We start from the raw sequence: 14,612 nt of genomic DNA on the forward strand, positions 1-14,612 counted from the left end.
CCAAGGCAAGAAGGTAAAAGTAGTTGTGATGGAGCCAGGGGCTCTCAACGCCATGTGCACGTTTGGACCTCTGGGGATCCTTCTGAATATATGCCCACATTTTATTCCCAAGACATTGCTTCCCACTGCACAACCACGGTTGTTGAGACCTGCTGAGATTGACTCAGTTTATTAAGGGGAGACAGGACTATAGAGACATTCTGCATCTAATGTGGGAGAGCAAATTGGCTAAATCGTCTATCTCAATTTTTTCAACAAGTCACTGTGGAAGAGAAACTATAGGATCAGAAGGATTTACTGGTTAGCTCAGTTAAATAATTTTACAATGTGTACTTATATCAAAACACATTTACATTGTTTTATATATATGTATATATATGCATGTATATGCTTTTGTTTATCTTTTTGTTCATGTGTGTATGTGGACACACGTGTGGAGTGTCATTCTCCAGATACAACCCATTTTTTTTTCTTATGACAGGGCTTCTCACTGTTCTGGAACTTGCTGAGAAGGCTAGGCTGCCTGGCATGGAGCCCAGGGAATCACCTGTCTTTGCGATCTCAGAAGCAGGATTACAAATCTGTGCCACCAAGTCTGGCTCTTTAAAATGTGGGCCCTGACGACTGATTCAGGTCTTTGCTGAGCTAGTTCCATGGCCGCAATACACACACGTTTCAAGAGACATACTTCATAAATTTGTGTTTCATTCTTGAGCAGCAGCTGTGCTAAGCCCAGTATCAATCCAGTTTTAGTGTACGTGTTTCCAAATACTGTATACACTTTTTATTTGTAATTTCCCTCTCTCCCTCCATCACTCCCTCCCTCCCTCCCCACTCCTCTATGTGTGTGTTCTTTGTTGCTTGGGAATGGCACCTAGGTCCTATGCATTCTAAGTATACATTCTACCACTGATTGATAATCCCAGGCCCTGTTAATCTCTCAAGAAAGCTAGGAAAGGTTTTAGAATCCTCATTTGGAAAACAGCAAGGATGGATTTGGGGCACAAATGCTGATGATGAGGAGGATGAAGCCATCGCCATGAGAAACACAGGCAGAACAAGAGAGGATATGTTTTTTTTTTTTCTCCAGAAAAAACTGGAGATGTAAAGTCAATGGACTTTGTAGGTCAGTTGGAAGAGATGGCAAAAGACAGAGAGAGGAGGAAGATGGTGGGTGCTTTGAGGGTGAGAGGACATGAGACATGGAGAGACAGGAGACATGGAATGGGAAGACAATCAGTGTTCTGTCACACTGAGTTTGGGGCTCCCGAGAAACCGTCATGAGGAACTGTGCCAGGTGGGTAGTTGGAAATTTATAACTAGGGAGACTATCGCTAAGCAGGGATAATTTTAAAATATTTATTTATTTTTATTTCATTTGCATTTTGGTGTTTTGCCTGCATGTATGTCTGTGTGAGGGTGTCAAATCCTCCAGAACTGGAGTTACAGACGGTTGTAAGCTACCATGTGGGTACTGGGAATTGAACCTGGGTCCTCTGGAAGAACAATCAGTGCTCTTAACCACTGAGCCATCTCTCCAGCCCCCCAAGGAATATTTTAAACATAGGTGAAATTCCAAATGTCAGCATCTGGTAGAAGTCATAAGGAAGATAATGCCTCTAACTGCGTATACATGAAAACTAAGAGTGCTTGGGAGAACATCTAAACTTAGGAGGCCAATAAGGGGAAAGGTACAAATGCCAGAAACCTTAACTAGAAATGGATGGAGCAAGGCTGAGAAAGAAGAAAACAAGAGGATGCAGGAGCAGTGAGAAGTGAGTCTTCAGGGAGCGAATGATCACGATTGTCAAGTGAATAGGCTGCTGAAATAGAAGCTTGCCTTCTTGTATTTACTCGTGGGAAGGCATGGATAGCTGTGTAGCCAGACCACAGGGGACGAGGAGCAGGGATCAAGAAAAGTGTGTGTGTGTGTGCGTGTAGGCTTTTTAATCAAGAAGTTGTGGTGTGCTGGGCATGGTGTCCACCTCTAATTCCAGCACTTGGGAGGCAGAGGCAAGTGGATCTCTATGAGTTCAAAGCTAGCCTGGAATACACAGCAAGTTCCAGGCCAACCAAGGCTACATTTTAAGACCTTGCCTCAAAAAAAACCAAAACAAAACAAAACAAAAAAAACAAAAGAAAGGAAGGAAGGAAGGAAGAGAGAAAGAGAGAGAAAGAGAGAGAGAGAGAGAAAGAGAAAGAGAGAGAAAGAGAAAGAGAGAGAAAGAGAAAGAAAGAAAAAAAGAAAGAGAAAGAAAGAGAGAAAGAGAGAGAAAGAGAAAGAGAGAGAGAAAGAGAAAGAAAGGAAAAAAGAAAGAGAAAGAAAGAGAGAAAGAGAAAGAGAGAGAAAGAGAAAGAGAGAGAAAGAGAAAGAAGGAGAAAGGGAAAAAGAGAAAGAGAAAGGAAGAAAAAGAAGAAAGAAAAAGAAGAAAGAAAAAGAAAGAGAATGAGATGTCATGTTACATGGCTCACAAGTGCCATAACTTCAGGTCCAGGGGTTCCAATGCCATCTTCTGGCTTTCCTAATGCTCTGCACACACATGGCAAAAACTCACAGAGATATTCTGTGTGTGTGTGTGTGTGTGTGTGTGTGTGTGTGTGTGTATGTGTGTGTGTGTGTGTGTGTGTGTGTGTGTGTGTGTGTGTGTGTGTATTCCCAGCCTGGGGGAATCTGAGGCAAGAGGATTAAATAGGCAGGAGGGCTAAACAGTGCTAACAGTTGGCTAAATATGGAGCCTGACTCAAACACAAACAAAACAAAACGGAAGAGAGACAAGTGGGGTCCTAACATAGGGGAGACAGGTCCAGCGAAGAGAAACTTGTTCTGTATGATGGAGTTATGCATATTTTAAAACCAGAGATTAAGACGGAGAGTATGGAAACTAGTTAAGCAGGATGCATAGGGGCAAGCCATAGGAGAGTGACTGAAGCTGCAGGAGCTGAGGTTTACCCAGGCGAGTCAGCAGGGAAAGTCTGCAATGTGGAGAGGCGAAAGAGACGACTGGGAATGAAAACAAGGACTGACAATCTGCTCTAGAGAGCCCACCAAGGAATTTCTTTGTAGCACAGAAAAGCCGACATCTGATATGTTGAAGTGTTAACGAGATTGCCATCTACTTTATTTCCCACATGCACGAATCTTCTGCTTTAGTTACAGGAAAAACTGTGCTGTCTGGTCCAAAAAGCTTATCCACATGAACTGAAGCACGAAGAAGACAAATAAACTCTCTTCTGATGTCAAAAAGTTACAAGGGGATCATTTAATGTGGAAATCAAGTTATGTTCACGACTGTCGATCTGGTAGTTAACTTTATTATCATTACATTTGGCTGAGTCATTCCTGGGCCCTAAGTAGAAACGGTCAGATTTACCACATGAGAGCAAAACATTATAATAGTAAAATGACTAGATTGGCCTTAGACACTACTACTCTGGAACAATAATAGGTGACGAAATAAAAGTAAATCTAATAGCAAGCGCCAAAGCATTGCAAGGGAAGACAGCCCAGGAGCACGTACGTAGCTTGGAGCTTTGTAGCCCTACCTGGGGCCTGGGCGCTGCAGCCAAGTGCGCTCAGCAGGGCGATCAGCAGTCCCACTCCCGCTAGCCGGGCGGACCCCCGAATCCTGTGGCGGGCTGACTTTGCAGCCCATCTAGGGGCTCCACCCTTCTCCAGATTAGGGCACACCCTAAGGTCTGGGAGCATCATTCTTAGGGAGACGCAAGTTCTCCTATAATGTAGCCCCAGAAAAGCCTCTCCTACCCCTCCCCCTGTTCCCAAGGGCAGCGCCGATCTGAGCTGCAGAGTTGGCTGCAACCGGCGTCAAGTGACCCGCCTGCATTCCCACCCCACCTTCCTCCATCCCAAACCCTCCCGGGCAGCTCCGGATGCTTGTGGACTGCGCCTGCGCATGTCTGGGGCTGGAAGGTCGCCACCAGAGGCGGCGCTCTGGTCTCCAGGCAACGGGGATAACAGAGGTGGGCAGACAGCGCCTGCGCGGACGGCGGTTGGGTTTAGTCAGGTGTGGAAAGCTAGGTCTTGGGGATTTACCCCAGCAGGAGCGGCCCCCAAGCGCCTCAGGTACGCGAAAAGGAAGGGAGACACGGAATGGATACCACGACCTCCCGGGGGACTGGAGAGCGAGAGTCCCCAGGGAGGGTTACCGTTTGACCCCCTGGGGCAGGACGTGACTTCCGAGTTCCGGATCTAAAGCGGGCTGGGGCGGTCAGGTGTCACCACCCCACCTCACCCTCCCCCAACACACCGATGCCTGGTGCAGTGTGTGCCACAGGGCATCTTTGAATCAGGGCTTGGCATCCAAGCACCTGCTTCGAGTCGGGGCGGCCCCGAGCTCTTTGTCGTTCCCAGCAGAGGGAAAGCCCAGGGAGAGCTCTGTGCCAGGCCCTGTCGCCAGGCCACTCTTCTCACCCTGTAAAAATGTGGGACTGGATTCAGAGCGGACTCTGCAGTTTACAAGAACCGGGGCTAGGAAGAGCAGGTTGCCTGGGTTGTTTTTTGTTTTTGTTTTGTTTGTCACAGATGATCTAAGGCTCTTCCCCCCCCCCCCCCCCATTCCATAACAGTGTATGGCAGATCCGATACCGGTGTGGAGGAAGGCCAGTGGCAGAGCACCTGTGTCCCGTTCATGTTTCGGTCCTGGGACTTAACAATGTCTGGCACCCAGTCATCACTCACTCAGTGCTTATTGAAGGAAAGTCGTGGCTGGTCCAGCACTACAGTCCCGAGAAACGTTTAAAGGGAACGTGGGTAGGGCCAATGTACAAACAGTTTACTCTAGCAGCCGGGAGTGAACCTCAGACAAATTCTTCACATGGATCTGTTTTAAATCTCCCCTAGGCTTCGGTCCAGGCCCTGAATGGCTGGTCTCCAGTTGGCCGCACATCTGCCTGTGGGCGTTATGTTCCCACATAATAAAACAGAAGCGCCAGGGCTCCACTCAGCTAAGCACGACCCTTACGGACAAGGTGACTCTTCCCAGCGATCCTCGATGGGCCACTTGAGGGACAGTCTCCAGCAGAAGTTTTGGAGCAGCACAGAGCTGGGGCGAGAGGAGGATGTCTCCACTCACCCCAAAAGGAACGTCCGCACAAAAGCCCGGAGGCACTCCTGTCCCCACAGTGCCAGCATCAGCCAGCAAAGCTCAGGAAGCAATCCCCAGGGCCAAGGAAAGGGTTTGTTTCCCTTGTCAAGCCCTCAACCCCGGTACCCCAAAGCAAACAACCAGGACTTCATTCCCCTTAGGAAGAAACGAGTTGGAGTGGATCGGGCATACCCACTGAAGCCCATGGTCCACCGGAAGTCTCATATAGGTGAGCCAGGCGCTGATGGGGACCAGAATGTCTACCCAAGACTTCCTGAGTTTTCAGACAGCGACTTTGCTTTGAGGAGCTGGGTGAATCCATCTATTCGCGCCTCTGTGCAGGCAGAGAAGGTCATGGCAGACCTCCACAGGACCGAGTGGACACAGATCCAAAGACTAGAAGCTGCAGGGGAGACTTTACGGAAGGAAATCCGAAGGAAGGAGATCCTCCTGAGAGAGAAGCTGAGGAAGACAGAAGAGGGTCTCCGAAGGATTCAGAAGGAACAGAAACAGGCCCAGGAAAATGAAGAGAGAGAACTGCAAAGAACGACAGGACCTGGGGGGAGAGTTAGGGACGGTAGCAGCAAGGCCACACACATCCCCAGCTTCTCCCCTGAGTTCAGTTCTGAGGTGTTCAGTACAAGCAGGGGAGAGGATCAACCTTGTGAACGGGCTCAGGAAAACTCTAGTCCACTTCCGTTCTCTGGTTATGAAGTCCAGAGGCTCAAAAGAGACAGGCTGATGGCAAGCAACAACAGAATCCGAGACTCAGGGCCGTCGGCAGACGAATTCTCTCAACCTTCGGAAGAGCTGGGCAGCGCTTTGCCAGCATCAAGCCTGTCTGGGAGGCCAGACTCCTCAGGGTCCAGCGCCTCCACAGAAGAGCCAGAGCTGGGCAAGTGCAGCCACTGTGGACGCACCTTTCTGTCCCTCAGGCTGCAGAGACACTCCACCGTCTGTGGCAGGGTGCAAGGGTCCAAGAGGAAAGTGTTCGACTCCTCCAGGGCCCGGGCTAAGGGCACAGAACTAGAGCAGTACTTGAACTGGAAGGGGCCAGACACAGCTAAGGTAAAGAAAGTCTCCTAGATGTCACTTTGCATTGGGGGGGTGTCTGTAATGGCCCGCTATGTCCTCACCAGTTTTCATTTGGGAACTGGGATGGAGGGGAGTTTGCTGGTCTCTGTGATCAGAACTTTTCACACGAGCCCCACAAGTCTGTGAGAATCTTATTGCCTCTCATTGTATCCATTCAAAACTCAAGGCTCAGACATCCCCTAAACACACACACACACACACACACACACACACACACACACACACACACACTCACACACAGCTTTTACAGTTTAAGTAGATTTTTATTTTTTCATGTCTTCGGGGACCTGTAGGTACCAGATAAACGATCTATTGCTGATCAATAGCCCCTGCTCTTGAGTTAGTTCCTATCTTTTCACCTTTATGAGGTGGGGTCAATATTTAAATCTTACTAGAATTGACTCCATAATCTAGACTTTAAAATATATGTCCTTTTGATTATTGTAAAACGAATTCATGTTTGCTGAAGGAAAAAAAAAAAACCATAGAAACAAAAATTTGAAAACTTGCATTTTATGTTAAAACAAATGTAAGAACCGTATTTTCTTGACTTATGAGAATTCCTTTCATTCTCTCACTTGTTACCTTGCTCAGTTGTACCTACTCTTTAAAGCTGAGCTCAGTTTCAATGTACTTTCTTAGTTAATTCAAGAAACACGTGTAAGTTTGTACTCCCCCCCCCGTACTTTTTTTTTTTTTTTTTTAAAGCTATCTCTCCAAAACACCCCTCGTTTTAGAAAAACCCTACTGGAAACTGTTAGAGATTGATGCCACCTAGCTGACAGGACTCAGGACTTTACGGGCTAATTTAGATCCACCTGGAGACGGTTGCCCCATAGGCAGCCTTCAAGGGTTTGCCACTTGGTTTGTGAAATAAGAGTTTCTCCACAATGTTTATTTTAGAAAATCATATTAAGACTGTAATTTCTGAGCTGGGCGTGGTGGCGCACGCCTTTAATCCCAGCACTCGGGAGGCAGAGGCAGGCGGATCTCTGTGAGTTCGAGGCCAGCCTGGTCTCCAAAGCGAGTTCCAGGAAAGGCGCACAAAACTACACAGAGAAACCCTGTCTCGAAAAACTAAAAAAAAAAAAAAAAAAAAAAAGACTGTAATTTCTGTGGGGTCATGAATTTAAAGAAAAATATTAAAGAATAAGATGATCAGAGTTGGGAAAAACCCACATTAGATGACCTCAAAGGCCCCCATATAACTCTTAACAGTCTGGGAAAAAATAGAACATATTTTGGTTTCATTTCTTCCCAGAGCACGTGTGCCCTCATGGGCTCTCTCTCTTCCTCCCCCTTCTCTCTCTCTCTCTCCCCTCCTCTCCCCTTCCCTCCTTTCCCCTCCTTGCAGGCTGGCCTAGAACTCCCTATGTAGACCAGACTGTCCTCAAACCCACAGACTGGTCGTCTCAAACTCACTTGTCTGCTTTTCAAGTGTTGGGATTAGAGATGTGGGTCACCACACCCAGCTCCCAATTCTCTCTTATCAGGACTTTACAGTTTAAATGTCCCCTGCTGGAGCCTTTAAAAACACCCACTGATGTGATGGATGTTCAAAGATAACTTATAATTATAGTGTTTTCTCTCGGTACAATTTGAGAGATGACCACAAGAATGTTTTTTGAATGTCCAGAGATAATGTCCCTAAAATCCAGCTTCCAACAAGAAGTCAGCATTTTGCTCTGACAGCTAACGACAGGGTGACCAGTTACTATTCTTTCCTCCTTGGTCAACCCAGTAATTCACTGGGGATTCCCTGTGGCCTATCATAACTTATTTGGAGCCATTGTAGAAAAGAACCTTGTGCTTCTTAAGTTCCTAAATATAGTAGCACTGAAGCTAAAGAATACATCCCAGCTCTGAGCACACTGGTTTGAGGTCGTGGGCCGCACTGGGACACAGGGGCAGAAAGGACTTGGGTTGAGCTGCACCCTACCCTAGGGGTGTCTCAAGTCTCACTCCAGAGCTCTGTGCCATTTTTGAGCTAAGTGGCTGCAGCTCTTTGCCATTTTTTCCCATCTACTCTGAAATCTGGGCTTTCTCTAAGTCATTTAATATTCATGTAACGTCCAGCAGACACAAACCATGTCTACCAGACTGTCAGCATGTGAGTTGGGAGCCCACACACATCTTTGTGCCTAAGGTATTAAGGAACATTTCAGTATGATACAGGATGAAAACCCAGCTACCGTACTCAAGAAGGTCCTTCTGGCTGAATTCTTTGAAGGTTCCTGGGGCCATCTTTGAACACCAATTCTTTGGTCTTCTGGATCAGTAAGATGTGCCTGGTAGAGCATGCTTTTTCCTTTGATAGCATTCCTTGTTATCACCTCTTACCAAGAGGTGTTTGTCTTCTCTATTCTCTGAAAGATTATTATTATTTATTTTGTGTGTGTGGGTGTGCATGCATGCCTGTTGATCAGAGGACTTGTGGGAATTGGTTCTCTTTTTCCCCCGTGTGTGTGTGTGTGTGTGTGTGTGTGTGTGTGTGTGTGTGTGTGTCTTGGGGATTAAACTCTGGTCATTAGGCTCCATGACAGGCACCCTCACCCACTGAGCCATCTTGCTGGCCCCAATTTTATTTTAAATACTTAATTATACACATTTTTAAAACTGTGTGGTACTAAATGATCTATAATGCAGTCTTTTTTTGTTTGTTTTTTTGTTTGTTTTTTGAGACAGAGTTTCTCTATGTAGTTTTTGGTGCCTGTGCTGGATCTGGCTCTGTAGACCAGGCTGGCCTTGAACTCACAGAGACCTGCCTGTCTCTGCCTCCCGAGTGCTGGGATTAAAGGCGTGTGTCACCGCCGCCCGGCTATAATGCAGTCTTACTTCATCCTTCTCCGGTCTCTAGTTGAGTCTCAGTTGTGTGAGACGTCTTCTGGCACGCATTTCCATGTTTCTAAATAATATGCTTATTTTCTTGATTTGCCAACCTTCCATGTTCTCAGATGGATGCTTATCCTCACAGGCGAAGCTCTGTTTCAAGTCCCTCTCCTCGTGGCCTTCTCCATGATTATTTTTCTTTCCACTCTAGTTGATCACAGTTCTGATTTAAAACAATGTGATTTTACAGAACCATTGTACCATTCTACATCTCCTTCACTGGTGAGCAAATTCTGCTCCTGCCCACATGTTCTTGGGGTTAATCAATGACTTACTTTTCATCTCCTTCATTTGCTGTGAATCTATACTTAAGAACTTCCCCTAACTGATCTACTGGATGTTAGGAATTGTTTTTTTCTAAGTGCCAGACTCTTTTGATAACAAATCAGTTTGAGGTGTCCCCGCCCCATTCTGGAAACTTCTCCTTCGCCTCCTGCTCCATCTGGCCTGGCCATTCTGTGGCTTCTCTTCTGTGTTGGTCCTGTCTTTTTCTTATCTGCCTGCTTGTTTGGCTGAAGCTTACCCAGAGATATGCATAGGCGGTGTATTCTATTCATGGAATTAAAGAAAACATCCACATAAATGCTTCCCATTTGATGATTTGGCTGGGTATAGAAATCTAGGCAGGAAATGATTTTACCAGAGCTTTGTTTTTTTGAGACATTGCCTCACTGTGTAACCCTAGTTGGCCTGGAACTCACAGAGATCAGCCTGCCTCTGCCTTCATGCCTGGCCCTTTATTAGAACTCTTTTTTTTAAATTGTCAAAGAACAAATGTAATAAAAGTTATGAAAAGAGAAAAGAAACATTTCATGATTCCTCGCTTTATTAGAGCTTTTCAGACGCTATTTCTTTCTAGCTTTTAGCATCCAGTGTTTATTGTTGAGAAATCTAATGTTTCGATTCCTGCTGCATTTTATGAAACCTACTTTGTTTCATTCCCAAAAGCCAACAGTGTTTTCTTTAACTCTAAAATTCTAAGATGTTACAGTGATCGCTTTGGAGTTTTGGTAAAGCCATTTCATTTCAAGACTTGTGATCTTTGATTCTACAAATACTAATTATATTATTTAATAACTTCTTCTTGTGCTTTCTGCCCTTTGCTCACATGTTGAACTTTCTGGACTCATTTTCCAATCATTTCTACTTTCCATCTGCTCTCTTTTTTCCATTCGGAGAGTTTTCTTTATTATTTTGTAATGCTTCTATTTGAGTTTTGACTATCAGGCTTTTAAGTTATTGTTAGTTTGTTCCTCTGGTTGTTCCTTTTATGGACAAAATCTTTATTTTTTAAATACTTATTTTTGTTTTATGTATATGGGTGTTTTGCCTGTGTGTATGTCTGTACCATGTGTATGCATTGCCCAAGGAGGCCAGGAGGAGGCATGGGATCCACTTGGGCCCTGGGAATCAAACGTGGGTCTTCTGCAAGAACAGCCAGTGCTGGTAACTGCTGAGTTATTTCTATATTCTGGACACAATATCTTTCAATACTTTATTGATATTATATCTTTCTGTTAAATTTTTTTTGTGTGTGTGTGTGTGTTTCAGTTTCCTGTGTTTTTGTTTTTGTGTTTTGGGAACCTTTTCTCTTTGGTTAAGCTCTTATCAAAGCTCTGATAATCCTTGCCTGTTCATTTGGTATTTTTCTTTTTGTTTTTGATTTGAGACAGGGTCTCACTATTTAGTCCTGGCTGACTTTGAATTCACAGAGATCCTCCTGTCTCTGCCTCCTGAGTACTGGGATTAAAAGCATGCACCATTTAAGCCTTCATGGGTTTATTCACTAAATGGCTTTCTATTTATCAAGTGAGCCCTGTAATTGTGGGCCCCCAAAGCCAGTGTTGGAAGGTTCATTTCAGGCTACTGGGTGAATCCTGAGAAGTATTGTCCCTTCCAAGAAGATGCCAGTTCCTGGGACTCTGGGAGCTAATCTTGGAAAGCAGCCTGGCAGTCCCGTATTGGCTGGGTCCTCTTGCTCAGGCTTCCCACCACCAGCCCCGAGACGAACCCTGCTCCTTATCCTGGATGGATTTTCTGAACTAAAACCCATCTAGGAGTTGGAGAGCTGCCTCCGTCATTCAGAGTGCTTACTGCTTTTCAGAGGACCCGAGTTCAGTTTCCAACACTCACTTCAGGTGGCTGACAACCACCTGTAACTCCAAGAGATCTGACACCCTCTCCAGGCCTTCATTCATGGGCACTTATACACATATGGCATACACAGAGAGACACAAATTGAAGTTAAAAAAAAAATATATATATATATATATATATATATATATATATATATATATATATATATTTTATTTATTTATTTATTTAAGGAGCTGGAGAGATGGCTCAGTGGTTAAGAGCACAGATTGCTCTTCCGAAGGACCCAGGTTCAATTCCCAGAACCCACATGGCAGCTCACAACTGTCTGTAACTCTAGTTCCAGGGGATCCAATGCCCTCATGCAGGCACAACACCAATGCAAATAAAATAAAAATAAATAAATAGATATTTATAAAACCTATCTAGTTCTGGCTGGAGAGATAGCTCAGAGGTTGAGAGCACTGGCTGCTCTTCCAGTTCAATTCCCAGCAACCACGTGGTGGCTCACAACCATCTATGATGAGATCTGCTGCCCTCTTTTGGTGTGCAGGTATACATGCCGACAGAACCCTTGTATACATAATAAATAAATCTTAAAAAACAACAAAAAAATCCCAAAAAATTATCTAGTTCAATTTTTCCAGGGAACAAGCCTCTCTTTTCATGGGAGGGTAGTTGGGGTGCTGGGCACCTGGAGCCATAGGTTAGGAGAGAAGCCCTTAAATTCTGCTTGCTTTCATCCCCACCCTTTCCTCCTTTCTACCTCACCCAACCCTCTAGGGGACCTGGCAGGATGCCTGGCCGCCAGGCAGGACCCCCCCTTGGAGGCTCTTGGGCTGGGCCTCAGTACTGGCAGGTCAGTCATGACTCCTCCCCCTTTTCTGCTCTTTGATCTTGAGGACCTTTTCACACCCCTATTGTTCTCATGGAGCCCCAGCAAAGGAGAGATCCATGGCGGCTGGAGGCTCAATGTTCAATGTTCCTTTCCCGTTACAGACTGAACCTCCTCGGAAGAGCACCTGGAGACAGAAGCATGAGTCTTTTATCCGTACCCTCCGTCATGCTCGACAGGTCCAGCAGGTCATCGCCAGAGGTGGGAATCCCTCAGACTTGCCTCCCGTCCTGCCTGCAGAAAACCCAGACTATGTCCAGTGTCCTCACTGCAGCCGCCACTTTGCTCCCAAGGTGGCTGAACGACACATACCTAAGTGTAAGACCATCAAGAACCGTCCTCCGCCTCCAAGGAGGCATGACAGCTGAGCAGACCGTGGCTGAGACCGCCTTGCTTAGTCCAGAAGGCTGTGCTTCCCTTCAACCGTCAACCACAGGATAAGTGCTAGGAAGCAGGGAGAAAACAGAACTTTTCCAGATCTCAGGACCTGCCTGCTGAGCAAAACCAGGCAGGAGGAGAGCCTGCTGCCTGGCAGGGGGCAGGTGGGAGCCCCACCTTCTTCTCTCTGGATCCTCACTGTGGCTGTGTTTATGTTCTTGCCTGAAGAATTGGTGGGTGAGGGCACTGGGCAGTGAGGCTGCATTAAAGCTCTCTTCTCCTGAGCCCGACCACGGTTTTTGCTGGTGCAGTGCCTGTGTTCAGTCGTTTTCTGGCCATGGCATGTGTCCAGGGTTTCTGTCAGCCCTTCTTGCTCTTCAAAGTAGGGTATAAAGATGAGTGAGTTGAGGTCAGAGGGTCATTGTCATACAGATGGTAACTCTTATAAAAGATAGTAAGACTGTGCTGGGAGGCATTATTAATGGAAGTCTATCCTTGGCCTCCATGGCCCATGGTCCTGGCTGAAAGCCAACCAAAGTATGTAACATTAGGGGACCAGTGTATCCTAAAGCTTCCCTGTGGTGTACCGTATAATGAAACATCTTTTTGCACTTTACAGGGTAGGGATGGATAGAAAACAATTTTTCTTCTCTGTACTTGTTCTTTTTAAATGTATCTCAGATGTTAAAGAAAGAGGCTGCCTGGGCACTTTCAAGTAAGGTTGTCAGGGTACCGTGAGGCAGCAGATCCCATCTAGGCAAGTGTGGACAATGCTCAGTTTCATAGCCCTGCGATCAGAACATAGTCACAGTTGTATTTTAAACTCTGAAAGGATTGGGTCTTCTTAACGGTGAGGACAGTGCCTACTTCCCGTTAGGCCTTCAACTAGTGGGCCTGGGCAGCTTAGGAAGAGTGTTTAAGCTCCTAGGACCACTGGATATTTAGCCTGACGTGCCCCTTCCCAGGCCAGTTTCCAAGGGAGTACACAAAGTTCCTTGCTCCATGTTAAAAGCAACAGATACTAAGCCATGGCTAAAGCCACTAAGTTACATCCCCACAGATGTTCAGAACTTTTAAAGATTATCTTAGGAGTGTTTTGGCTGTACACCTGGTGCCTGCAGAAGTCAGGAGAGTGTCGGACACCCTGGAACTGGAGTTACAGATGGTTGTGAGCCACCAGGTGTGTGCTGGGGACCCAGGTTCTGTCTTTGAGACAGGATTTCTCTGTGTAGCTCTGGCTGTCCTGGAACTCACCCTATAGACCAGGCTGGCCTCAAACTCAAGAGATCCACCTGCCTCTGCCTCCCGAGTGCTGGGGTTAAAGGTGTGCACCACCCCCAAGTTCTTTAACCTCAGAACCATCTCTTCAGCTCCCCACCCCACCCCACCCCAGATGCTTTATTGTTAGGAAACATTCAAAAATATGTTTTGGTTTTTTTGTTTTGTTTTGTTTTTCGAGACAGGGTTTCTGTGTGTAGCTTTGCGCCTTTCCTGGAACTCACTTTGTAGACCAGGCTGGCCTCGAACTCACAGAGATCCGCCTGGCTCTGCCTCCCAAGTGCTGGGATTAAAGGCGTGTGCCACCACCGCCCGGCATGTTCTGACTTTTGAGATAGGAGCCGTCTTGACACACTGGAGACTGGCAACACTGGGCGGTAACCTACACAGGGCACACTGGCAGGGGTTCACCTGCTGCCACTCCCTCAGTTGGGAATGATGCAAGTAAAGCCAGATTCCCCTGCCTCATCTGCTGGGGTCATAGGCACGTGGATTTGGGATCCCACAGTGTTATTGGGGTCCCAACTCAGGGCCCTCAAGGGGAAACAATGGTGTGCAGGTCTTTGTACAGACACAAGCAGTCATTCATTCACTCTTAAGTTGCCAAAGAAAGGAAACAAGACCCCATGTCTTTGTGTTGCCTCTGACCTCAGTCTTCGTCAGTCTTCTGAATTTAGCTAGCTTTGGCTCCTGGAGGTAAGAGCTGTTTTACAACCTCGAATCTCTTCCTGGATAGAGGTCACATAGATGCTGCTTGTAAAGGTCCATGTCCTGTTACTTTAAGCACATGTCGTAAACATACATTTTAAAGTTCAGAAAGCTGTGGGAAATTCTCATGGTGAAACTCACAAGGTAGCTCTTTTCATTTGGAAGTGTGTGCC

General features: G+C 46.2%; 1 protein-coding gene and 1 long non-coding RNA gene across 3 annotated transcripts; both read left to right on the top strand.

The window, feature by feature from the left end:
* The first annotated feature begins 961 nt into the window (after positions 1-961).
* LOC131924094 (uncharacterized) lies at positions 962-3,244 on the top strand. The gene is made up of 2 exons (XR_009382780.1): positions 962-1,297; positions 3,152-3,244. It is a non-coding gene; the product is annotated as an uncharacterized LOC131924094 (long non-coding RNA).
* Positions 3,245-3,948: 704 nt separating this feature from the next.
* Zc2hc1c (zinc finger C2HC-type containing 1C) lies at positions 3,949-12,746 on the top strand. Of its 2 annotated transcripts, XM_059279314.1 has the most exons (4): positions 3,954-4,081; positions 4,585-4,768; positions 4,859-6,170; positions 12,180-12,746. In XM_059279314.1, exons 3-4 carry the CDS (start codon positions 4,878-4,880, stop codon positions 12,441-12,443), a joined length of 1,557 nt encoding a protein of 518 aa, XP_059135297.1. In that variant the 5' UTR covers positions 3,954-4,081; positions 4,585-4,768; positions 4,859-4,877; the 3' UTR covers positions 12,444-12,746. The 2 variants fall into 2 exon arrangements, with proteins under 2 accessions (XP_059135296.1, XP_059135297.1); XM_059279313.1 differs by lacking the exon at positions 4,585-4,768 and having other exon boundaries at positions 3,949-4,081.
* The last annotated feature ends 1,866 nt before the right edge of the window (positions 12,747-14,612 follow it).

Source organism: Peromyscus eremicus, chromosome 14 (assembly GCF_949786415.1).
Source record: "Peromyscus eremicus chromosome 14, PerEre_H2_v1, whole genome shotgun sequence".
Lineage (NCBI taxonomy): Eukaryota > Metazoa > Chordata > Mammalia > Rodentia > Cricetidae > Peromyscus > Peromyscus eremicus.

Coding starts and splice junctions, on each gene's coding strand:
- Zc2hc1c (XM_059279313.1), top strand. CDS start 4,878: ATGGCTGGTCTCCAGTTGGCCGCACATCTGCCTGTGGGCGTTATGTTC. Junction 6,171..12,179: donor AGGGGCCAGACACAGCTAAG/GTAAAGAAAGTC, acceptor TTCCCGTTACAG/ACTGAACCTCCTCGGAAGAG.